Source organism: Calypte anna, chromosome 1 (genome assembly GCF_003957555.1).
Source record: "Calypte anna isolate BGI_N300 chromosome 1, bCalAnn1_v1.p, whole genome shotgun sequence".
In the NCBI taxonomy this organism is placed as follows: domain Eukaryota; kingdom Metazoa; phylum Chordata; class Aves; order Apodiformes; family Trochilidae; genus Calypte; species Calypte anna.
This window is the reverse complement of record NC_044244.1, coordinates 44,684,622-44,711,553: the sequence shown is the minus strand read 5'-3', so window position 1 is coordinate 44,711,553 and position 26,932 is coordinate 44,684,622. Positions and strand designations below refer to the sequence as shown.

Below are 26,932 nucleotides of genomic sequence, written 5' to 3'. Positions count from 1 at the left end.
TTCAAATTCTTCCCGCTACCCGAAGACATCGTCTCCTCGGCTAACGCTACAGTACATTTAGGCCACACCTCTGGGTGGAGAATATCCACCGGCTGCTCAATAATCCCTAACTGTATTAACCTCGGAACCGCGAGTTTAAAATCGTTTGTCTTACAATCGACACCCCATTGCTTATGCATTTGTGATACGACCTTAATAAGGGCTTCCATCCTCCCTTGTCGGTCCGGTCTGGAACTTTTTTGTCCTCTGAGCTCAAGTCGGGAAAGCACCCTTCCGTCGACTCCGGGCTGGGACCCCAAAATTCTCCGTCGGTCTCCGGGCCTGGATCCGTTCTCCGTCGACCCCCTGACCTGGATCTAAACTTGCACTGACTGTATTCCCTTACTCTCCGGGCCTGGAGCAAAATTCCTTCGACCCCCTGATTGGGAACTTGTCACACTGCCTTAACTGCTGAGCAGACTCTGCCACTCCTACGATAGCTTTAAACTTTACCTTGTTGCCTTGCTTGTTCCCGTGTTTCGGCACCACTTGTTGCCTTTCGGTTAAAGGCACGACCTGGTTCCCGGAGTGGCGCGCGGTTGCTAAGTAACGAAGTAGTCAGACGCCGAGGTGGGGTGAGCAACCAAGAGGTTTATTGAAGCGTGGCGCGGGTTTATATAGACGCACCTTGGGCTTCAGTGCGTCACTTCCGTCATGTCACTGGTTGCATTTCATTGGCTATAGGGGGAGGGGCCCTGAGTTTCCGTAACATCGCGAGATCTTCCGTTCGCCAGACCCTACCTGACCACACCTTCCAGTGAATTCACACAAGCAGCTTGTCCTGATCCACTCTCCTCACAGGAGTTAATCCTGTCAGGATCTTTTCTCTTTTTCACTCTCAAATTACTTCTTAATCGGTCTTACATGAGATGTATCTGTTCTTCTTTCGCTTCTGTAGTTAAGCTGAGCTCTGCGTTCTTCAACCCAGGAGAGCAGCTGGTGCTGCAGACATCAACTTGGCCTCCTATTTGTACTTCAAGATTATACCCAGTTCAGAGTTTGTTATATACCCTTTGCTTTCCTATAGAAACTCTCCAACTCTGAGCTAAGGGCACTGAAACTGGAAGACAAAGGGCAATTGATCACAAAGGGGAACTGAGGCAGGGACACTTAGGCAGAATGTCCTGCTACACTCTTACTAAAGGATGTTTTATACCAACATTTTTATGGATACCTATATAAATGACAGAATCATTTTGCTTGGAAGGTGCGGCAATACTACAAAGATGCAGGCTTCTTTTCTTGGCAGGCAATGGCAATTTTATTTATAGCAGGCTTAATTTTTATGTATCTTTCTTCCATACACAAGCACATATATACATTTTGTTGGCTCAGTGGTGTTGTCCACCCATCCAAGCTCATCTTCTTGTTGGTGGTCAACATCCTTCTTTACCTCCTTTTCTGCTTTCTCTCTTTGAATATTTACATTCCTTAACAACTTCACAATTCCAGTTCAAGGCCTAAGCTGCCTGCAGCTAAGCTGTTTCCCATAGAAAGGGACCTTAAAGATCATCTAGTTCCAACCCCCCTGCGTGGCCAGGGCCACTGCTCACTAGACCAGGTTGCTCAAAGCCTCATCTAACCTGGCCTTGAACACTTCCAGGGAGGGGGCAGCCACAACTCATCTGGGAAACCTGTGCCAGTGTCTCACCATCCTCACATTAAAGAATTTCTCCCTAATGTCTAATATAAAACTACTCTTTTCCATTTTAAAGCATTTACCTCTTGTCCTGTCACTACATGCCCTTGTAAAAAGTCCCTCTCCAGCTTTCCAGTAGACCCCTTCAGGTACTGGAAGGCTGCTATAAGGTCTCCTCAGAGTCTTCTCCAGACTGAACAACCCCAACTTTCTCAGTCAGTCCTTGCAGAAGAGCTCTTCCAGCCCTCTGATCATCTTTGTGGCCCTCCTCTGGACTCACTCTGACAGCTCCATGTTCTTCTTGTGTTAGGTACTCCAGGACAGAGTACTCCAGGTGAGGTTTCACAAGAGCAGAGTAGAGGAGGAGAATCACCTCCCCTGACCTGGTGGCCACTCTTCTTGTGATGCAGCTCAGGATACGGTTGGCTTTCTAGGCTGCAAGTGCACATTGCCAGCTCACGTTGAATTTCCCAACACCCCCAAGTCCTTTTCCTCAAGGCTGTTTTAATCCATTTTCTGCCCAACCTCTATTTGTGCTTGGGATTCCCCTGAATAAAATATACTATATTTTTTTTATATGTGTATAGATATAGATATTTATATGAATACACATATATAAAGTGTATCTAGGTATTAATAAAAAATGCAGATATGTTTTCACAATCCTTTATAGGTATATATTTTGCTGTGTCCATATGTATATGTATTAACTCATATATGTAATGCCCTGGCCAGTGGTCCATCTTATGCTGTATCATCTCAGGGTGATGTGAACCTTTTCAAAATTTCAAATGTTTCTTGAGCAAATTCTTTCCTGTCACCAATCCTGAGAGATGGTAAAACATTATGGTCAACATGGCAAATAGACTATATAGGACTTTTCCGCAAGTCAGGAAACAAACAGTATGTTATTGTAATGGTAGAAGTTACATCTGGACTGACTTGTGCTGAAGCATATGCAAAAGCCAATGGAGAAAACACGGTTTCTTTCCTGAAAAAGATTTTTGGAGTTCTGCCTAAACCTGACAGCATACAATCTGATAATGGTACTCATTTCACTTCCCACTTGGTCCAACAATGGGCAAAAAGCGAGAATATTAACTGGACATTTCATATTCCCTATCACCCACAGGCAAATGGCATTGTAGAACGTAATAATGGATTAATTAAAAAGCTCCTTAGACCTCAAGAAAGCAGGTGGGACGAAAGACTTAACTATGCTGTTACTACAATTAACAATAGATGGGGCGTGAATGGATGTCCACGCCTTACAGCATTTTTCCCAGTATCACCTAATCAACATAACGACTCTGAGAAATCTCCTCCCAAGAAATTCAAACAGCAACTAAAGCCTGGTCAAACCGCTTATGTGAATTTACCAAACATAGGTAAAATTACACTGGTTTTGCAACATCCACTGAATTCAAACACATGGGTGGCCACAGATATGAATAATAAGCAACATAAGATCACCATGGGTTGGATAATCTGTGTGCAGTAACTATTTACTGTGTACTGCAAACCAATGTATCTCTTTGGCTCTTTGTAATCAGGTTTTGGGCATTGCGAGAGGAGGACGTGCTTACCAGCTCCTGCAGTTCTCGGAACAAGGAAACACCCCCCTCCGGACTCAGTCTCAGAATTGGCTACTCTGATACTGACTACCGAAGAAGTTACTACGTATCAGCCGGAAGATTAGCCGCCTTCTTGGCTGGCACGCAGTGCTTTGTAAGACCATGATTTCGTTTCTAATGGTTCCGAGGTTGCTGTTGCTTGTAACATGTTTGGTTAATTGTGCAGAATCTGATTTGATTGGCATGCCAAGAAATACATTGGTTCATGAACCCTGGGACAAAAATTCCTTCCTCACTTTGGGCCAAAATATAAGCACTGTCCTGGATTTGCAAAATTGCTGGGTCTGTGGATCACATCAGGGATTCACACAATGGCCGTGGATGGCACACCCCGTCCACCCTAAATGGATGCTGCATCCCTATTCCAAAGCACGCATGAGTAAGACTCCTGTCGTCTGGGAAAAGGATTCACCCGCCTGGGACATTCACCACGTCCCAGAGGGGGAATTTTGCCTCAAACGAAAGTTAACTGCTCAGGAAATTAAAGCAGGTAATGCACACATTCTAGGCTTCTCCACATGCAAATACACCCTGGTTATGGGGTGGCATTGCTCTGACAGAAATTGCAGTACCATAGATTGCTCACAGCGCCCTTTGGCTAAGGATAGGACTAAGGTTTGTGGCACCAGTACTAATCCACTACATAGAAAAACATGTTATGGTTTGGCTTGGCAGGACCGCTCAGGGCGTCCAGCTATTTTCAAGCAATATTGGTCCTCAGTGGATAATACTGACAAATCTCACAACGCACGACTCAAATGTAAAGCCAAGGCGGGAGTTTGGCTGTGTAAAAGATCTGATTTAAATCTTTTCCATGCAACGGCCCCCCCCACTCACCAGAGTGAAACATACTATTATGATCATCGTTTCCTCCAAGGAGACTTATTTGCCATCAAAGGTCACCATTTCATTTGTGGACATAAAGCCTACCGTAAGCTTCCACAGAAATGGGCAGGAATATGCTATGTGGGAGTAATCAGGCCTTATTTTAAAGTATTACCTAATGAAATCACACCTCATCTTAAATTGGCCAGAGCAAAAAGGTCCTTTATGAATTTCAATGTGGCAAAATCTGGTTCACAAAAATGGAAAGGAACTGATTGGACACCTGAAAGGATAATTAAGTACTATGACCCTGCAACATGGAATCCTTATGAAATTATTAATGGGGCACGGGATCCAATCTATAACCTAAACAGAATTATTAGGCTCCAAGCTGTTGTAGAATTGGTAGCTAATGATACCAGCCAAGCTCTGTCCTTGTTAGCAGATGAAGTTACACAGTTGCGAGAGACTGCATACCAACATAGACTGGCCCTGGATTATCTCTTAGCTTCTGAAGGTGGAGTGTGTGCAAAATTAAATATCACCAATTGCTGTCTGAAAATAGATGATAATGGTAAAGTGGTGAAAAATCTTGCCAAAGAATTGACCTCAATAGCAAAAACGCCTGTCCAAATATGGGAACACCCCGGGTGGACATCTTTCTTCTCCTTCCTAAATAATATAGGAGACTGGATTTATGTTCTGCTTGTATTTGGACTAATTCTCTTCTTATCTCCATGTGTAATTAGCATTTGTTCTTCCTGGTTAAATGCAGTTCGAGTGAGACGTGTTCAACAAGTGTTATCTCCCAACCAAGATGACTCTGATACAAATAACAAAAGCCTGACAGTTGTAGGCCAAACCTGAAGGAAATGCCTGCTGTAAACCTCCAACTCTTTATCTTCCCTTTAAGGTATATAATGCGCCTATGTTATGTATTAATCTTGTATCTTGTATTAATTGTATCTTCTTCTATTACTATTGTTATAATCATTCCTATAATTTTAATTTTTTATTATTATTACTATTACTATTGTTATTATTAGCTCTCATTTATATAGTCGACATTTTTCTTTTCTGATTTACTTGCTGAGATTCTGTAACCGTCAATATTTTACCTTTCTTTACATTTTTATGTGTCCCTACCTGATACAATTGGTTTGGACAAGCATATACCTCACTTGTATTAAGTTGTTTCTTTGTAACCTTAAATGTGTGCCCTCTGCTACCTTGTAACCAATAAATGTCAGGTTTTTTTTTTTATTATATATACATATATATATATATATATATATATATATCACTGTGTTTATCCCAAAACGCACTCCCCTAGCCTCAAAACCCACGGGGTGAGGTGACATAAGGTGGTGAAGTATGTGTGTGTGGTTTCTCCTACAGTTTACTCCCCGCAAACACACGTTAACAAAATTCTGGCTTTTGAGCTAGATAAACATGCGGTGGAAAAAGGAACTGTGCTAGGCATGGTGGGATTCTCGGTTGTCCACTAAAGGAAACCTCGGAGATAGAATCGGCCTGCTGGACAGCACAGATTATAAAAAAAAACCCACACGACATAACCACGCCAAATGGGATGTGTATATATAGGGATGTGTATATATATATATATATATAAATATAAAAAATCATATATAGGAAAAATAATTGGCTCAAGAACCACAGGGTGAAATGATGTAAACCTTTTCAAAATTTCTAATGTTTCTTGAGCAAATTCTTTCCTGTCACCAATCCTGTAAGAATGCCTCGTTAGCACCTATTGAGGCCTAAAACTGGTCAGACCACCTCCCTGGCACCTACCTAAAACAATAGGGAAATTAACAAATAGATAAGGAAAAGTCTGTTCCGGGAAACCCGTGAATTTCTTCAAGTTATGCAAACGAAGACCCCCTCCTTCCTCTCCCCGTTTTCATTATAAAACCCAACAAAAAGAACCAAGCGGAGGCAAGCAATCGGCGAGCAAGCAAGCGACGGACAAGCCACCAGATCATCTATCAGCGACCAGCGAGCCATCGGCCTGGACGTAGCAGCTAACTCCAGAGCTCCCTCCTGGACTTGGTAACCCGATCTCCTCTCTTTACTTGTTCTCTTGTTCCCTGAAAATAAATCCCTATAACTTGTTAAAATCACTAAGTATTATTATTTTTTGTAATTCTGCGCGTCTCTGAAGCAGTGGCTGGTTTTCCTCAAACAAAATATTAAAATAATAGGTCGGATCGCGACAGTATATGTATTAACTCATATATGTAATGCCCTGGCCAGTGGTCCATCTTATGCTGTATCATCTCAGGGTCCCCAGCATCAGACAGAATGTAAGATTTTATGAATTGCTATTATCTTTTCTGGGGCTTTAATTATTGTTGGGATAAAAAAAGAATCATAATTTTCCTGGAGAAAAACACCCCAAATAATGTAACAAGTGAGAATAACCAGTTTGCATGGGGAGAGGACAAACGAGCCACTTCCCTCTCACACTTTTCGTAACTGCTCAACAGTGTTATTACAGGTTGAAAAGTATTTAAACAGTAAAGCATGCTTCCAAGGCTATACCTGCTACTGCACTATGAGGTACAGCCCAGGATGCTGACAGAGCCCAATGACCTCTCAAAAGTTAGAGGCAAGTTAAAGGAACCCCATCCCTGCAGGTGGGACACATGGACCAGGACCTTCATACTTAATCCTAAAGGAGCAAGAAGATATTCCTCATTAAATGTCTGAACCTATGCTGTATGTAAAAAAAGTCTTTTTTTAATCTCATGCAGAACTGCTACGTGGAAACTCACAGTACTGCTTTGCACCCCCGTATGCTGAACCTACTGAACGTGACGTGCCCGACACCTCTGCCTCCCAGCAGCACCAAAACTTCTCTTCATCTACATCACCTGTACTGTTCATCCCATACCTGGACTGTTTGGCAAAATCTACACCACTGTGTCTTACGGTACATGAGAAAGGAAGAACCTAATGGCAGGACATCTCTGATGGTCAGAACTCCAAGGTGGCTGCTATCCTACACTTACTCTCATAATCAGTATTTTTTTTATTACCCTTGCATTATTAGTTTCAGTAACTGTTTTCTGTAAAATGTTTCTAGTAGCCAAAAAAACCTTATTGGTATAATCTTCAATCTATAGCATCTGTAGAAAAGGTCAGCTGTATGTGGATCAGGGGGTGGGAGTAAGTTATCTTGACCGGAAGATCATTGTATATCGAGGAGTCAGTGATCCACAGAACAGCTGACCTGGGTCGGCCCAAGCCTCTGCTGTGCTCTACAGTACTGCACATACAGCCTGGGCCTCAGGCCGTGCCACACTGCACACATCCCTTGGCCACAAGACACATTCACCCAGCAATCAAGGAGCCTGTGGTCATCTCCCACTCAGATGCACCTCCTGTGTGGCCTTGACCTTATCAAACAGTGCAGCAAGGAGTTCTCATGTGAACATCTTTCTGATCAAAATGATGAAATGTTTTCTTGATGGAAAATCCTGTAAAAATTCAAAGAGCACATTGCTGGGTAACCCTTCCACTGATGGGATCTGTATGGTGTGCCTTGTTGGAAATTCTTCCAAGCATCTGGAGGGATGTGAGATTATCAATACTGTCCTCTTTTTTGTTTTATTGTTTTCTCCAATCAACACCATTTTAAGTGATACTTTACAGAGTCTGAGTGCTTTTCTTAGTGGAATCATAATGAACCAGCACCTCCTGGTGCCAAAACATTCAGGTGTTTTCCCAGAAGCAAGTCTGTAGTTTTAAAAATCATTCAGATCAACCACAGAGATACAATTACATCTCCTGCCTCTGTGTGAACCAAGTAGCAGCTGACAAAAAGTCTTCTTGGAATCTTTAATGTTATTCACCCTGTGAAACATTTTGTGCTATTTTAAGGCTTTATCACCTCTCTGATCCCCTTCCAAAGGCAAATCAAACAGTATGCAGTCTTCAATCAGTGGATCAGGCACCATTCCTTCATAGAAAAACAATTGTGCTTTACAGACAGGCAGATTTCTGTCAGGATTCCTCCAGGTCAATATCCATTCCATCTGTGGACAGAAGAAGAGATTTGGAGTTCAAGGTGCTTATGAAAACCACATTTCTATTTAGATTGTGTCAGATAAGCAAAGCCATGCATTGAAGGTTACACAAACACATCATGATATGAGAAACATGGGCACCATAATAAGTACACAGGGATTTCCAGAGTTCCTCAGAGAACACTGCTCTTATTTCATAAAGAATAGAAAAAGCTACTTAGTGATTGCCACCTACTCTCATGGTCTCACATCCTCTTCTGCTCCTTTCCAATGTATATGCACTAAGCTTGGTAAGAATTCTCAGGAATGAATTTGCAATAGCTTACTGATACTAAAGCCAAGTTCAGTACTTTCCCTACACAAATTAAAAATTGTTAATCTGGAAAAGATTTTACAAATCTGCCCTTATCATACCCTTGCTGTCAATTAGGATCTCAGAAGCTGTGCTGTAATTGTGAGCAACTATTTCCTCAGTCATAATTTGCCCCATTGTGTCCAAAATGGCTTTTTCCATTTTTATTTTTTTTTTTTAAGTAAAACCATAAATTCTCCTGTCATTTATCACATACTGCAGAACAAAATCCTTGGAAGGTGTTCTTGTACTTGATGACGCAAGTCTATCCAATTTCTTGTACCATCTAGGTCAGGTCATTTACTAAAGTAATTTACAGTGGAATGGGATGTGTTCAGAGAACGAAATTTAGTTTGTGACCAAAATGGCCAGGAATTGTCTAGACTGTGAAATTACCTTCCATGCTAGGAAAAAATGTTACTTATTTTAGAAAATCCAAAAATGAAACTATTTATAACTAACTGCCATCAGGAAGTGGCTGTTTTGAAGACTATGATTGATGTCCTGGTAGCTACAAGAATGTCTACACAGGTACTGGCCATAAAATAGCATCAATTTCTGTGGTGCATGCAATTAGAAGATTAATAGCTTATCCCTTCCTCCAAAAGGAAAAAAAAAAAGACAGAAGGCCAATGTTAGAATGAAAATCATACTTGGTAATAAGCTGAAAACTGAACAGTAAAGCAGACTACTTAAAATTAGAAAAACTTTTTCAGTCTGCTTTACTGTTCAGTTTTCAGCTTATTACCAAGTATGATTTTCATTTTAACATTGGCTTTCTGTCTTTTTTTTTTTTTCCTTTTGGAGGAAGGGATAAGCTATTAATTGACATGAGCTCATGTCAAACTATAGGCATGGCCGGGCAGTACATCACACTAATTTATTTCCTTACTTGGAGACACTTCTTATGCTACAGTACCACACTTCTTATCCAAATCTCAAAAACAAAGAAGAAACACAGCAAAATCATTCACTTGGATATATCCCCAAAAAGGATTCTCCACCACTGAACTTGGGCACTGGTGGCTGCGGTCCTGGAGAAGAGCACCAGGCACTCCTTGGGAAGGGGTGAGGTGGCTCCCTGGGGTCACACCTGATGGAGGGATGGTTATAGCTGGGGAGAGGATCAGCTTGGAGCTGTCAGCTTCGTGTTCACCCTCACACCAGGGTCTGTACTTTGTAATATCATCTTCCAGATGGATGGGAGGGGGAGGCCCAGGGAAAGTGTAGTTTCTCACATTTCTCTCTTTCTTTTTCCTCAGTTTCGGTTAGCGATAGGAAGATAGCTGTGGGGTTTTTAATTATTATTAATTTTTAATTTATTTTTTTTTATCATGATTGTTTGCTCTCTGTTCTCTTCGGTCCCTTGACAAAGACCATTAAAATCCCCCGGTCTTCAGGCCCGTGAAGTCCTCACCCGTGCAAGAGAAGAAAGCGAACTCCAAATTTTCCAAATAAATAAATAAATACATACATACATACACGCATGCATGAATAGGGGAAAAGCAACCAGCTTTAGGGCGGGGTTTCGGGGGGGGTACCCCAGGAGTCTCACCCCCCCCTCCCCGGGCCATGCCCTGGCTTTGCGGGACGAGCCCGCCGCCAGCGGAGGCCTTTTGGACTCTGCCGTTTACCGTAGACAGAGAGCTGCCCTTCCGGTCCCCGGCAAGGAGGCGGCGGCGGTATCGGGAAGTCGCACCCGTAGCGAGCGGCGCTTTTGGCGTTTTTTGTTTTGGTTTTTTTTTTGTGTGTGTGTGTTTGGAGCTTTCCCCCCCCCCCCCTTCCTCACCGGCTCGGTCGGAAGCAGGGGAAGGCCATGGCGGCTGCCCCCGGCGTCGCGCCGTGCCGGTTCGTAGTGGTGGGCGGAGGGATCGCGGGGGTCACCTGCGCAGAGAAGGTAAGGGCCGCATCGCCTCTCCCTGCCCGGCGTATGAATCTGCGTCACCCTCCGCCCCCCAGCCCGAGCTTCTGTCACGATCCTCAGGGAAGGGGTCGCCATGGTGACCCCCGGGTGCTGTGACACCCCCCCCCCCAGCAGCCGCCTCCACTCTGTCCTCTGGTCTCCGGCAGGGCCGGGCGGAGGTGTGCGGTGGTGTTAGTAGTAGTAGAGTAGGAGTAGGAGTAGTAGTGGGGTCATTGGAGGCGGCGGGGTTGCCCCCCCCGGGTTCCCGAAGGCGTTAATGTGATGGGTGCGTGTCGGGGCCTGCAGGCGGGCGGGGAGGGGTAGGGGGAGGGGTAGGGGTAGGGGTAGGGGTAGGGTCCCCGGGTGAGTCCGTGTGCGCTGTGAGCAAAGGAGGGGAAAAAGGTAAAGGGGGAAGGAAAGCGGCCTGGACGGCTGTACGGGACCGCTGGGGTGTGTGCTTGGAAGTAGAAATGGGGAGCTCAGCGTGGGGACCTGTTCGGTGTATAAAGTAATGAAATAAGTGTTCTCACTTATACAGCAATGACATAAACGCTCTGTCCTAGCGCACCTCCTCCCCGAGTTCTTACGTACATTTTGTCACCGCTAAAAAAAGAAAATAAAAAAAACAAAACCACACACACACACAAAAAACAAACCACAAAAAAAACCAAACTAAAACCAAAACAAAACAAAAAAACCCAAACAAAACAAAACAAACAAAACACCCGAATGGGTCCCAGGAAATAAATGCTGTAATATACTAATATTTATGTATCTAGAAACATTTCTTAATAGGTTAGAACCTGATAAAGGCTTGTGACTGCTTTAGAAAAAGAGGAATAAAAGTTTGTGACATGAAAAAGCTTATGCTCTGTATGCCAGTGAAGAGGTTAGAAACTTGAAGGAGCACTGTGTGCATTACACCTCATGGTTGTAAAGGTTTATACTGCAGATAAGGTGAAGGCAGCCGAGCTGTGTTCCTTTTTAGAAAAACACTGCTGTGGTTTAACTGGGTCCATGTTTAGGGCAGAACAACTCTGGAGAGTGTCCATTCCATTCTCTTCAGCATCCCATAGGCTCAGGCTCTTAACAATTAATGTGCTTGTTTCTCGTTTAAAGTTTTTTAATGTTTTTAAAGTAACAGTAACTGAAAGTAATTTTATATCTATAGTGTGTAATAAAATAATGTGGATATTAGTTAAGTCAAGAATAATCTTTTCAAATTAAAAAACAATATAAAGACTGTGTTCAGATGTATTTGTTCTCTGGTGATGAAATGATATTTAATTTTTGACATGCATGAACTTCATGCAGGCTAAATTGCAAAAAAAAAAAAAATTATACTGTTCTCCATCTTTATGGATCTGGTTTGTTTCTACCTGGTAATACTTGGAGGATTTATTCCTTTTGTTTGTGGGTAATGATAGATGTGGGTACTGCAGACAACTCCATGTCTCTCAGCCTGCCTTCATAGGAGTGGTGTTCTGGTCTTCTTGACCATGCCCCTACTCTGGGGCTGTTCTAGCAAGTCCATGCCTGTCTTGTGCTGGGGGCCTCATCATTGGATGCAGTACTTCAGGTGGGGTGCCTTGACCTGCACCCCAGGTGAACAGACTTCTTTTTTATGCAGCCCAGCATTCTCTTGGCTTTTTGGGCTGTGAGTTCATGCTGACAGCCCTTATCTAATTTTTTATCAACCAGTATTTCCAAATTCTCCACGGCAGGGCTGCTTTCAAGCCTTTCCTCTCCCAGTCTGTGCTGATACTCTTTATTCCCCCAACCCAGGTGCAAGACTGCACTGAGCCTTGTTGAACTTATGAACTCTAAGCCTGTCAAGGCCTTTCTGGTTGGCATCCCTTCCCTCTAACTAATCAACTGCACACTCAGCTTGGTATCACCTGTGAACTTCTGGAGGGTGCACTCAGTCCCACTGTCTGTCATTAATTGCCATGGTTGGAAAAGACCTCTGCGTTTACGCAGAAAAACAAACCTACTGTGCCCACTAGAGCATGCCCTGAAGTGCCCCATCTACACATTTTTTAATACTTCCAGGGTGATGACTCCACCACCTCAGTGGGCAGCCTGTTCCAGTCAGTGCCTGACTGTTCTTTCACTAAAGAAATTATTCTTCATGAATAGTCTAAACCTCCCCTGGGGCAACTTCAGGCCATTTCCTGTGGTCCTATCACTCTTTAGGTGAGAGAAGAGGCCAACACCCACCTCCCTGCTTTCAGGTAGTTGTAGAGAATAAAAAGGTCTCCCCTCAGTCTCCTCCAAACTAAACAGTCCCAGGTCCCTCAGCTTCTCCTTATAGGACTTCTGCTTTCCATAGAATTCTGTCACTTTTCTGAGGCTTAGTAGATACAGCTGGGAGCAACCACAACAGCACAGTGTGTTTCTTGTCAGCTTTCTTCTTATTATCTGTCAGTAAAAAGCATACACCTACAATGTGTGAAACACACGTTCCATGCTATAAAGTGTAGATTATGTGAAGTTTTACAAAGAGCACTGTTAAATGTATTTGTTTATGGTATAATTGTGTAAATGTCTCTTCAACTGGCTACATGGCTTCATCACTTTCACCTTCAGGTTGCTATGTTAAATTGCTCCTATCTGAGGAATTCATGATATTCCCTTTATAACTCAGTTGCCTTTGTGCAACATGAAATATACTTTTTGGTGGCTTACATGACTTCATCTTTGAGCACTGGTGACAAGGAACTCTTGGCCTTGCCTGTACCTCAGGGATGAGTGGTTTGTACTTGACAGAACTGGTTATTTTCCGTGGCAGTGAACATTTAAGATAGCTGCTCTTCACTTGGAAATGGGGCCTATAAAAGCCTTTTATTGCACAGTAGCACTCTGAAGATGATAATCCACTTGTCAGTTTACTAACATTTAAAATATCTAACCAGAATCAGCATTTCTTCTGTGAAAATCTGAACACAGTCACCATTATGCAATTAAAAAAATGTACATACAGCAAGTGGATGTCTCCAGAAATCACATGGGCATTACCTGTTTCTACAGTTGGCCTTTATAATAGAGCAAGAATAGTCATCTGAGTGGGTGTTCATACCATGGCTGCAGTTATTGAAGATACATTTGTGTACGAATGAATCTGTGTCTCCAAGTTCTGTTAAGTTTCATTATTTTCCTTACATAATCTGGAAGTAGTGTTTATCCAATAGGATTCTGCAAGGCTGAAGTAATGTGGAACACATACTGGTTTTCACTAGTGGTCGTGTTGTCTTAAAAACAAAATCTATTGATAACTCTATTTGCTCATCATGATTTCTGTTTCTTTTCAAGCTGGCCACGGATTTCCCATCAGAAGACATTTTTTTAATGACAGCTTCTCCAGTTATAAAAGCTGTAACAAATTTCAGACAGGTGAGAATAATTAATTCTTATGGTAGGACCTTTTCAGAAGTTTGTGTGAATACAGATAATTTAGAACCTAATCCTGAAGATGATCATTATTGTGACTTTATTTTCACATTAGTGTGACTGCAGTGGTAAGTATTTGTAGAGCTGATGAGATTTTTTATTGTGATTCATAATCATTAATAATTGGTGAATATATCACAGTATTTGAGCAGAAACTAAACAGGCACTTACACAGTTGAAGACTTTTCTAAGTTACTGAACCTATATTTCAGTTCTTTGTTAATGGTTATGTTTCATTTTAATCACTGAAATGGTGTCTTTGGAATAAATTACTTTAAAAACTTACCTCTTGCTAGTGGGTCTTGCATGGTAGTGTGTTCTAATTGTGTTTATAAACAGACTTCTGGCTAGTAACAAGAAAAGGAATAGGCTTCTGTGAAACTGCATGCAGTTTCCTCCAGCAGCTGGTGATTCAATTACCTCTTTCCTGATGGTTGGAAAAAGAAAATAATCCCTAGATTTGAGTTCAGATTTCTGGCCATTAGATTCATTAAGCATTAATGTAGCATTCATTATTTTGCACATTTACTCAGATCTTGGAAAGCACTGTGCTTTTCCCCACTCTGAGGGAACTTGCATTCAGAGCCAATTCTACCCTAGGGCATGGAAAGAGTTGGATTGTATAGAACTGAGGATACAAATCTTTGAGCCAGTAGGAAGAAGGAAATCCATTAGGATTCCCCATTTTGCTTAATCTCTGTCTTTAGAATTAAAATTCTGTGCCACTGTGAAACTTTACCAGGAATAGGCATTAAAAGATTCTTTATAGAAAAAGGAACTTTTAGCAGTAACACAATAACATGCCTTGAGACAATATGGGCATATTGATACAGTATCTTGTGACTTCTTTACTGGTTTTTGTTACGAGCTGCAGAAAATAGATAACTAAATTATATTTTCAAATACCTCTCTTTGTTCTACAGGTCTCCAAAACACTTGAAGAATTTGATGTAGAAGAGCAGCCAAGTTCTCTGTTAGAAAACCGATATCCCAATATTAAAGTTATACAGTCTGCAGTAAAGCAATTGAAAAGTGATGAACATGTAAGCTCACGTTGTCTCTTTTACTTGTCTGTGGGTTTTAAAATTATATTAAAAAAAAACGAACAAAAAAAGTCCAACCAAACCAACCAAAAACCCAAAACCAAACCAAAACAAAAAAAACCAGCAAAAGAACAAGGAGGAACAGAAATGTTTTGGGCATAAAATTATCTTGAGGAATGGTCTGGTTTTTAAAATGCCAACTTTCTAAAATTACAAAAAAATACTTCCTAATTTCTATTTCACTTTGCTGTTCAAGCAGAGTATATACAGGGGACATAGCTGTAGATCAAAAATTACTTGTTAATTAAGAAACAGTATCTTTTATAATAAAATCTTGGCAGTATCTTAGAGATGCTACATTACATACCTGTTTGGAATTGCAGGGAAAGCAGTCAATGAAACCAAAACTTTTGTAACCCTTGATAATCTTTCTGATTCCTGAATTACTGTTTCTTGCTACAAAGATCAAAACATGAACAGCTTCATTATAAAAGTTAATAAATAAATTTATGAAAGAACATTTCCATCCTCTTTGTTTTAAAGTAGGAAATGCATTGTAAGTACGAGAAATGTATAGCATACACAGGTCCTTGTTAGTGTTTGTGCCAACTTGACATGTTGTTTTTCACTTCAGCAGTTATCAGAAACTTGCAGTCAGAGCCAAAATTTGTTTTCCACATCTTAAGTCGCTGAGCTACAATTCCAGCTAGATTACAACTTTGCTAATATTATGAATCTAAGTGATACTTTTGGATTGTTATTGTAATGTTGCTTTAATTTAGGTTTGCCTCTCAGCATGAATATTTCAGTGTGTATGGATTTGGAGGATCTGCTGCCTTTCATCAGGAAGCCTTTAAAAGCTCTGTGCAAAACGAGTTTATACTAGCTTCTACAATTAAAGCCAACAAATTAGGTCATAAATGTAGCTTTTCTAGTGCCTACCCTTTTTTTTTTTTAGGAAAGAACAGAATTTGGGGTCTTTCTAAGCTGTATTTTAGCCTGTGCCATGTTAAGTTAAGACAGACCTACGTTGCTGAGATGTTTTGAATGAGAACCTTAATTGCTAATACACAGTAGTGCATGGGTCTGTATCTGTTCCTGGGGTGGGGGGACGCTGTCACATAGAAACCCGGTTCTTTTAGCACCGGTGGTGAGTGCAGAGTGCCACCAAGTGGTAATCTTGTTATTGCATCTTTCTTTGAGTGCTGTGGACACTTCGAATTTTATGTCGTATAATGTTACATACTTCAGCTTATAAGTTTGTGGTGAGTATATTGCAAATAAGGGGCACACAGCCAATGAGGGAATGAAGGCTTGCTCTGTAAGAAGCCAGTTACAGTTTTATTATCTGCTAAATACTGTGATGTTTAGGAAGAAAAAAGCTGATGTTCTCTTGGTTGTCTCCAATTGTTTTTTCTTTTTTTCTTAATTTTTAACAGAAAATTTTGACAGAAGATGGGAAAGAATATAGGTATGGAAAACTTTGCCTGTGTGCTGGAGCAAAACCAAAATTAATTTTTGAAGGAAATCCGTATGTATTAGGAATCAGAGATACTGACAGCGCACAGGTAAATGAGTTGTGGATTTAAAAGTGTATAATATATTCCTGTTTATGGTGCAAAGTACAGAAGTTATTACAGAGTGAAATGGAAAAACATAGCATGATGTTTGTTACTATAGGTCCTTCAGCAGGAACAGTTTCAGTATGACAAGTAGCCATTAAATAAATTAATTAGTCACAAAATTTGTGAAGTTTATAGATAGCTCATAAACATTTCTAAAATGGTGATCTGCAATTAATGCCACCAGTACATTTCCCTGAGAAATTTGTCTACTGTGTGATAAAAAGGGCTATTTTTACAAGGAAAATCTACTTAAGGATTTTTTTTTCCTAGTTCTACCATAGCTTCTCATTGTACAGAAGAGTTCCAGTTATAGCCAAAGACATGGAAAAGTTGCCACAAGAGGAATGACTTAATAGACTAAAACTTCAGCTTGGAAATAGAAAGTGATGTTTTACTGTTACAGGTCTTAAGCAGCAGAGGAATCAGGGTGAAAATGAACACTTCTCTGTAACATAAGAACTGTAAAATTCATTGTTTGATGTTGAGAATAAAAAAAGGAGATACTTTTTCAAGCAAACTAAAGTGAAGTTGCAGAATTGTTGGTTGATTTTGGCATTAAAACTACATGTGTTTAAAGGCAAAGGAAAAAAAAGGAAGCAAAGAGGAAGGAGGAAAAAGCCACAAAAAGAGCTCTTGGTCTCAAGACTTTTAAGGCTGTATTTAATCTTTTTATGTGACAGAACTTCACAGGTTCCTGTAGCTTCTGCAGCAAATTTTGGCGTAAATGAATATGTTTCAGTAGTCTGAGAAAATCAAAATAAAAAGGCTAAGCAAGAAAATTTTGGAATTATATAATTGATTAGGGAACATATGATCTGTAATGCAACTGACACGTTCTTTCTTAATGCAGGCTTTTCAGAAGAATTTGGCTCAAGCTGAGAGAATAGTAGTGGTAGGAAATGGTGGGATTGCACTTGAATTAGTGTAAGTAATTACATTTTAAATATAAATATGAAAATAAAATATTTAATAATTCAATGTTAAATCCAGTGTGCATGAGCTTGGGAAGTTTGTCTTACACAGTTGTAACTCCTAAGAATTTAGTAGCAGAATTGATTAAAATATTTTTTTCAGATTCTCGTTGCATTTACTGCACCTGAAATTGAAAAAGCTTCAGAAGCAGCTTTGACACACAGATATCAGTGTTTTTCTAATTTGGCACCAACAGAGATTTCTGTTAAGGTTATGAAGAGTAACATTTACAACTTGTTTGACTTCTGGAGACAGAAATAGGAATAAAGAGGCAGTTTATCTTGCAGTTTGCCTGATTTAAGTTGATCGAGCGTTTGCAGTGTCTGTCATGGCCTTGGTTGCAGGTAGGACACTGAACTGCGTGGTCCTGCAGTGTGCTGGATTACAGAACCACCACAATTACATGGTCTTGTTTTGTGTTGCAGGGAATCACTTTCACTAAATTGTCCTCTGCATGCCTCTAGCAGTTCATGTTTCAGGTAGTACAAACAGCATCCAAATGCCTGCTTGTAGCAGTGGGCAGTCTGGCAAACGTGCACATTTTTTTTGTTGTGGGAAACAGGAAGTGCTAAGTATTGTTATCAGAAATTCCCCTCATCCTCTGCCCTGGTTCAGTCAAGCGTGTGTTGATAAGAAAGTATAACGTGGAGAGATTTTATTTTTTTTTAATGCATTCTTTATGGAAATACTTAGTAGTAGTGGATTTGATAGGTTTAAAAGTCTTGGATCCCTTCTTTTTAGCATCTGGAATAAACCTGACATGCTGCTAGTTGGGTTGTTAAGACTTAGATCCTTTTCAGGTAGTCTGTCACTTTAGCAATTTTTTAAATATCCACAGGTATGAAATTCAAGGCTGTGAAGTAATCTGGGCTATCAAAGACAAAGCCATTGGGAATACTTTTTTTGATGCAGGAGCAGCTGAATTTCTCATTCCAAAGCTAACTGCTGAAGAAGGAGAAACGCCAATTCAGTGCAAAAGAACCAAGTACACAATGGAAGGTATGGTGTGTCAGTGCCCCAGCACTTCAGTAGCAGCATTTAATATTAAAGGTGGTCAATTACTTTAGCAGGCCATAAATAAGTTTTGTTGTTATCACCAATGGCATTTCCTTCTTTACAAAGACAGAAGTAAAAAAGTGAAGTAAAACTTTACCCTCTGTTTATGACAGCATGTAGTAGAGTTACCTACAAACTGTAACAAATCTGCTTATCTTTATATCTGTGCCATGTTCACATTTTGTTTCCTGCATTCCATCTGCTGTGAAGATCTTGTTGTTTTCCTTAATGTTTTAATGTTTTTCTGACTTACTGGGCATTGCGTAATTGAGTTATTGAAGGATAAGATGAAATCTCAGAGAACGTTGTTACAGATGCGGTGAAACAATATTTTAACAAGAACTGCATGAACAAATATTACACAAACATATAAATATTCAGAACAATAACAAAAAGAAGAGCGTGGTTCCAGACTCCTGGTTGGAAGAGTTTGTTGTAAGAGACAGTCTGAGCATCAGAAGATGGCACCCAACGTTTATGTATCATGCTGTGTTAGAAGTTGCACTGCTGAGCAGTGGAGGTGCCAGTGCACATTTGCTAGCAGGTGGACATCAATTTAATTATTAGCAGTGACATTAAGCAGCTAAGTCTACAGTGGGTCTCCAGAACCCTGGCGCAGTTGGGATCTGTCTGGCTGTTAAGGGTCCATGCAGGCACCTAAGAGTGGTGTGGCTGTTTTGGAGGTGAGTGAAGTAATGAAAGGCACAAAGCTGAAAGGTATTAAAATACTGCCTTGTAGTCTGAGTTGTCTGGCTTTGGGACAGTGGATGCTTTTGTCTTTGCTTGAGAATCCTTATTCTCAATTCTGCAGGCAATGAAGAACGCACACTAAATCAGATATTTAAAGAATATTCTTTCTTCTCTCTTTCCTGCAGGAAGTGAGGGAAAAGAAAGACACACAACAGCACCTGACAAAATGGGCAGTGCCTTAGGCCCTGACTGGCATGAGGGCTTACAACTTAAAGGGACTAAAGAGGTATGGTCATAGTCTTGCTTACATGTTTATTTAAATGTTGCCTTAAGTGGGTAAGGATTGACAGAATGCAAAGTGCCACAGTCAGAATTATTAGAAAAGCAAAAATAAAATGTGCCTGAACTAATTCTTTTGTCAGAGTTAAGCAGGAAAATATCATATGTTAACACAAATAAAGTAATTTTCTGCCTCAGGAAAAAGGTTGCTAATTGGATCTCTGGATGGTTTTAGCAATTTGCTCTTCAGATTGAAACATAAATGTTGGTTTGTGTGTTTCTGTAGGACTGTTGTCAATCCTATCTTTAATCAGAGGCAGTGGCAATTTTTTCCTGATTTTAGCTGCCATACATACATACATTTTCCTATGTGAAAAATAGGACAGCAGGATTTATACAGAAATACGGGGAACATCAGTCTCCTGTCACAACAGATAATCAATAGCAGACTTGACAGTTGTGAAGTTTTGTGTGTGAAATAAAGTACAAATCCTCACATTTCATAGTTTTTTATCAGATTTTTCTTTATTAATTTCTTACCTTTAGGTGTTTGCATCTCTTAAATGCTTTTCAAAAAAAAGACTTTCCAAAGGTCATTGATTCTACATTAATTGCTATGCAATACCAACTGAAGGATGTTCAGGCCATTCAGCAAATTAATCAGTGGTGTTTTGCCTCTTGAAGGCTGTGAAAGTGTCTTTGTGTAGTGGAAAATAAAACCATTCAAAGTGGATCCATCCACAAAATAGCTCATTGAAGCAGGTAGCTTTCCAACTCTTTTGTCTAGCTCAAAGTAGAAGTAAATGGTTGAAACGGGTTGGTGGAAGAGGATGTATTTTTCTTTTTACAGAATTTAGAACATAAGCTTATGGTTATCAGAATTTAATTCACGGTAGAAAATAGAAGGGTTTGAAATCTTAAAAGTCAGAAAAGATGAGTTTACTTTTTTTCTGTTCAGATAAGTTCTGAATTCTCTTCCTGTAAATTCAGGGTACCTCGGATATGCTTTCTGGCATGCCAGAAAAAAAATTAATTTGTCCTGAAGTTTCAAAGAACATCAGATACCTGCTCTAAATGCAGGCAAATTACCATTCACTATGGATAAATATGGGCCAAAAAAGCAAAGAGTGTGGGAACTCAGCTAATGTATTGTAATGCTTTTGGACAGGATATATGTTATTTTTCCAGTTTAGTAAAGTCAGTTAGGTGAAGGTACGCTTGGTGTTAAAAATACTGTTATTACTAATCATCATGTTTACAATTTTGTCAATCTTTCTTTAGTTTTCTCATAAAGTACATATTGAAATACTATGTGAAGTAAAGAAAATACACTTACAGCAAGAATTTATACAACTGCAACGGACTTCTTTGACTTTTCCTAAAGAAGAGAAAAATGTAGAACCAGATCAGGGTAGGTGCCAGTACTGAATAGAAGTAACGTGTTGAAGATAAAGCAGTGCTGGAGCATGTTTGATCTTCTTTTCTGGTCTAGAGCAAATACAGATTTGGAAAAGAAATCCTTTATTTCAAGAAATTAAATGGAAGTCTGGTAGTTAAAAATTTGATTTATGAGCTACAATTAAATTACTAAACATAACAAGTCAGACCCTTTTTTTTCACAAGGTCACCTAAATCCCTTATGCAGAGTCCCTCCTTGTGACAGTCCAATAAAATCATATACTAAAATAGTAAAGCAGCAGCAGAAAAAACCCAAAACATTTAGTGTCAAAACTGAAGTAATCCTTCAAAGAAAGTAGAATATCACTTGTTTCATAAGTAGCTCTATAGAAATCCCTCTGAATGAAAACTAATATTTAAAATACTATTTTAATAGACAGTTATTTCTGGCATAAGAATCTAGCAAGTCAAATCTCTGATGTCCTTCTTGCTCTTGAGGCAAGTCCTGCACATCTGTGAATTTACATGTAATGGAATATTAGGCAATTATGTACGTTAGAGAACATTCCACGGGGCTGAAGCAGTGGCAGGACACAGTGTTTTCCCCCTACAAATGAGGGATTTGGTTTAGAAAAAGTTAATAGTAGGTCTTGGAACTCAGCTCCAAAATCTCATTTTTCTAGTCCTGAATGAAGGTAAGGAATGTCATAGGTCATTTCTAATTATTTTTCCCTACCTAATCAATTAGATATTACAGAAATAATTTTTCTTATTTCATATCTTCTTATAAAACCTAATTAATAAAATAACTTACATTCATTACATTCTCAGGACAATTTTTTCCCCTTTTTCAGTGCTGTGGCCTGTATATGTGGAATTAACTAATGGAAAAATATATGGATGCAATTTCATCGTCAGTGCAACTGGAGTTGTGCCAAATGTTAAACCATTTCTTGATGGCAATAACGTAAGTATACTGATTTCTTTTGAAGCTTAAACTTTTTTTTAAGTAAGGAGAGAGAAGCTCTTTCAGCTTGTTTGTGCTTCTGACATGAAACACTGATTGCTACAGGTGTTGAATGTTGTATAGCATTTCACAGTTGTTGATACCAGAAGTACCTGACATTTCCTTACCCTTCTTGGCTTGTTATATTACCACTTATGATACGTACTGTTACACAGTATGTATACAATACACACTGTTGAGATTAAGCCTTTACAAAGCCTTTACAACCAATTGTGTAATTGGTTAATGTGGCAAAAATTTAGAGTTACATTTGTGTTAGTTCTGCACCATGATCTTCTCCTACAATTGTTAAAATTTTCCCCTGGGAAAGAAAGTTATTTTCAATATTCTTCATCTGGGAAACTGAGCTATAAAAGTGCTTATATTCACCAAGGGAAGTCACTTTTCCAGTGAGCACCCAAACACAGTTGACTATGGAGTTCATAGCTGCTATGTGATTTTTTAGGGCTTGACATCATTCTCAAGCAAAAGCTGTTCCTACAAGCAAAACAAAATAAGGATTTCATTTACTACAAGTACCAATGACAGGTAGATATTTAGCTATTTACAGAAGAGTAAGGCTTACCACATCCAGAAGTTACTCGGGAAGACAAGTGCCATAATTACAATCATTCCATCTTCCTCTGTCTTCTCCCTAGCTTTTATTGCAGAGCACAGCATCAAATGGCTTGGTGTGTGCCTTTGGTCACAGGGTCAGCTGTCCCACCTGGGTCCCCTCCCAATTTCTTTTTCACCCTCAGCCTTCCTGCTGCCCCAGGAGAGGCCACAAGGCTGTGTAAGCACTGCTCAGCAATAACTAAAATATCCCTGTGTTGTTATCACAAATCCAAACATGGGCCCATGCAAGCTGCTGTGAAGAAAATTATCTGGCTGTCCCAGCCACAACCAGCATGTTAGGGCATTTGTTGTTTTGCAGTTCCTTCTGACTAGGAAGTAAAAAATTATCCTCCAAATAAATCAGAATATTATGAAAACCTAAGTCTGATGCTGAGCCATGCAATATTTCAGGGCCTATGTTATACAGATAGGTTGTTAGATATCTGCAGTGGTATCTTCTGGCCTTGGCAGAAATACAAAATGAACTCTGAAGATTTGGTGTTCTTGTAAGGTATGTAGTGTGAGCTGAAATTTGGTAAGCTCTGTCTTGTTACCCTACCTATATATCAGCAATAATATTTTAAAAACCTGTGCTGTGTTACGAAAATAATGCTTAGTGCTTTGTGTCTTACCATGGAGGTTTTACCACTGTAGTCTAGTGTTAAATAATTATTTTCTGTATGTAATGATTTCCTAAGCTTTTTTTAATACATAGTTTGAATACTTCAAAGGTATGTGAATGACAGTTGTAAAATGCAACACTGATCTGTTCTTGAACTTGGTGAGGAAAAAATGCACAGGTTTCTTGGAAATTCCAGACTAATTTTGTCTTTGTTTATTTGAATGGCTCTAGGTTGGATAAGAATCAGGAATTTAGGATAAATTCTGCAATGGGCAGGGTTGCATTATAATATGGAGAAATAGTCTTTTAGATAGCTGTGAAAAATTCTTTATGGAAATCCTTGAGGATCTGTTTTCTTCCCGTGAAGATGAAGTCTTGACATTGTGAGGTTTGAACACCATGTTTCTCATGTGGTTATCAGTCTTTGCTAATTGTGTTAGATTAGGTGGGGGATAGCCATACTTGCTTTACCCGGCATGACCTTTCTCTCTGTTGCTACATGGCATCCAGAAGAGCATTTTGCTGAGCTCCTGTAGTATTTTTTAATATAATTTAAAATCTTCATATGTTTTGATTAAGCAGAATAGTGGATGAAATTTATTTTTTAGAGGATTCTTGCATGAAAAAGTAACAAGTGAGAAGATTCTGTAACATCGATGAAGTTGAATTACTTGGTTAAAATGATAATTTTTCTTCAGTACTGATCTGTGCAAATTCTTTAGTTTGCTCTAGGTGAAGATGGAGGTCTGGCAGTTGATAAGCATATGCACACATCCCTACCAGATATTTATGCAGCTGGGGATATCTGCACAGCATCGTGGGAACCTAGTCCTGTGTGGCATCAGGTACATGGAATCCTACAGTTCTGTGCTCAGCGGCAGGCTAAGCTACACCATGAATGCACACTGTTACACTGATGGGAGAAAAGAAAGCTGAACTGAGGAGAAACCAGTGAACAAGCAGATAATCCTGGGTGTGCTGATGACAGATAACTTTATCTCTGACTGAAAGCCAAGCTGTTCAGTCTTTCAGAGTACAATGAAAATACATAATATGTATTGATGAGACAGTGAGTGTTGGTCATTGCAGTGAGACACAGCTGTGGTTTTTAATACTTTTTCTTTCTTTTTTAGATGAGACTGTGGACTCAGGCGAGGCAGATGGGATGGTATGCAGCAAAATGCATGGCAGCAGATACTTTAGGGGAATCTATTGATCTGGATTTCAGCTTTGAACTATTTGCTCATGTTACAAAGTTTTTCAATTACAAGGTAAATACAGTCTGAAAGTCATAAACCACTGAGTAATACATTGGTTGCTTATTTACACTTGCCATTACAGAGCAGATGCTTTATTATTGACAAAAATATTCTCAGTGTAATAATCTTTAGACTTTCTCCATTCATACTAACTTTGCATGCTGAAACTGAAGAGAGTAAAGATGTTTACAGACACATTTAAAATTTTAATAGGTGAATAACAATAGATCTACTTCACACCTCTTATTCCTTTTCACTAAGTTTCTGTTTGTGGATAAATTCAGCATGGTAACTGGTTCATGATTGGGTTTGGGTATGATATTTGAATCATCTTTTATTAATTCTGTTGTGTGTTTGAGTGCTAATGAAGAAGGTGAGGTTCCCTAAGGACAAATATTTTCCTGTTTCATCAGTCCCTTGAAGTTTTTAGGACTGCTACCAGCAGACATGCTAAAAGCTGCTGCAATGATCTTTACAGTGATTCTTCTTTTCTTTCTCTTAGGTGGTGGTTTTGGGAAAATACAATGCTCAAGGCTTGGGTTTAGACCATGAACTGATGCTGAGATGTACCAAGGGCCAAGAGTATGTTAAAGTGGTGATGCAGAATGGCCGAATGATGGGAGCTGTGCTGATTGGTGAAACAGACTTGGAAGAAACCTTTGAAAACTTAATTTTAAATCAAATGGATCTTTCAGCCTATGGTGAAGATCTGCTGAATCCAGACATTGATATAGAGGATTATTTTGATTGATGGAAAGCACATTTTCAATTTGTATAAAGTTTTGACCCAGATGTCTTACAGAACTGTTTTCTCAGGTCTACCAGAAATGAGGGATAACTGTGATTCCTTATTAAGGTTTTGTGTTGATCTTGTCAGAATACTGACCAAAAAAATAAATTAAACTGTGTAGAAATGCAGCAACAAAAGGGGATTATGGATTAGTGGTGGCAAAGAGTTTTTGGTGTTAACAGATGAGCACATGAGAACAGGGCTGTGACAGTTTTTAAAAGTGGGCTGTTATGGTAGCACTGCATTCACTTGAACGTGAGGGAGCCTTCACTCTTTAAAAGCAAATTAAAAGTGTTTAAATCCTTTCTTCCCCAAACCCTGCATGATTCACCTGTCATGATTACCAGAGCTGTTTCCCCATCTGCCTTGCACCCTTACTGCCTTGCACATTCCTCATCTCAACCCATAAGCCAGGGTGCCTTGATGTGATGGTGCTGCCTTACCTGCCTAAAGCTACAGTGTGTGTGCGTTGTCTGGAGTGGCTTCAGGGCTTGGGTTGCTGGGAGCTCTCGCTACCTGGAATATAGACTATGAGATGGATGCTTTCTGGGATTTTTTTGGGGTATTTTTCCCTTGATAAGTTTATTTATTAAATAATTGTACAGAACACAAAAACTTTGAATAATTAAAGCCAGGATGAGATATCAGATATGGGCAGCTTTTTTACTGTGTGTCACTTCAGATGTTCAGGCACTATGGTAGAGCTGCACTGGTGCATCCTGTCTTGTCTCCCTCCCAGGGATCAGTGTTCAGTGCATGCCAGGGAAAGGCAAACAGTGCAGCACTCAGGAATGTCACCTGCAGTGGCCCTTCCTGGGAAGAGCCTGTGGAGCAGGCTGCTCTATCCAAGCTACATGGGAAGTGGCAGAGGATGCCATTTTGAATCAGAGCCCCACATCCTGATGGGATTCTTAGCGGACAAATCCTGCAGTCACTTAACAAAAACATCCATGGGGCCTAGGTGTCTTGACCACTTCTTGCCCTCTCATTTCCCCTATCATGCATACAGGTTCCAGGCAGGAATTTTTTTCAGGTACTAAACTCCAATTTGACTTTCAGTAACTACTGACAAAATATCAAATTCAAGCAGGAGTTTAAGCTGCTTGAAGGCGTAGCTAGCTCCATGGCTAGATGTTTTGTTACACAAGAAACAAACCCTTTTGTTACTGAAGTGCTTCAGTAACAGTGACGTCTATTTACAGGCTTGCTTCAATCAAGCTCCTTTACTATTAGGCATAATTTAGTGCTTAGGTGATACAGCCTAACAAAATCATTCCTTTCTATTCTTTTTGCCTTCCATAGTGCCATCCACAGACATAGGTCACTTCATACTGGCTTTTAGTTTTGTTCTACAGTTGCTACTTGGGAATTGCTATTTATTGAGGGTCAGACTGGGCACAGTTTGCAGCAGACACTGGGGCTTCTCTCAGAATCACTATAATTATTTTGTAAGAGATTGACTGTTCAATTAAATGAATGAATTCCAATTTTGGCAAAAGTTTCAGTTAAACAGTGAGTGAAGTACTAAGCTTTAGTCACTGACAAAGATTTTACCAGAAATATAAAAATGAAGAGGGTGTTCTTAATCATGTTGGGGTTTTGTTGGTTTTTTGTTTGGGTTTCTGTTTGTTTGGTTTGGTTTGTTTGTTTTGTGGTTGGTTTTGGTTTGGGGTTGTTTTG

The 26,932-nt window shown here is 39.9% G+C and overlaps 1 protein-coding gene across 1 annotated transcript; it reads left to right on the top strand.

Moving 5' to 3' along the window:
* Nucleotides 1-10,120: 10,120 nt before the first annotated feature.
* On the top strand, nt 10,121-25,213 carry PYROXD1 (pyridine nucleotide-disulphide oxidoreductase domain 1). The gene is made up of 12 exons (XM_030469320.1): nt 10,121-10,438; nt 13,757-13,837; nt 14,818-14,937; nt 16,377-16,505; nt 17,413-17,486; nt 18,373-18,533; nt 19,466-19,566; nt 20,841-20,970; nt 21,812-21,924; nt 23,926-24,048; nt 24,337-24,474; nt 24,965-25,213. The coding sequence occupies exons 1-12, from the start codon at nt 10,358-10,360 to the stop codon at nt 25,211-25,213; spliced, it is 1,500 nt and encodes a 499-aa protein (XP_030325180.1). The 5' UTR covers nt 10,121-10,357.
* The last annotated feature ends 1,719 nt before the right edge of the window (nt 25,214-26,932 follow it).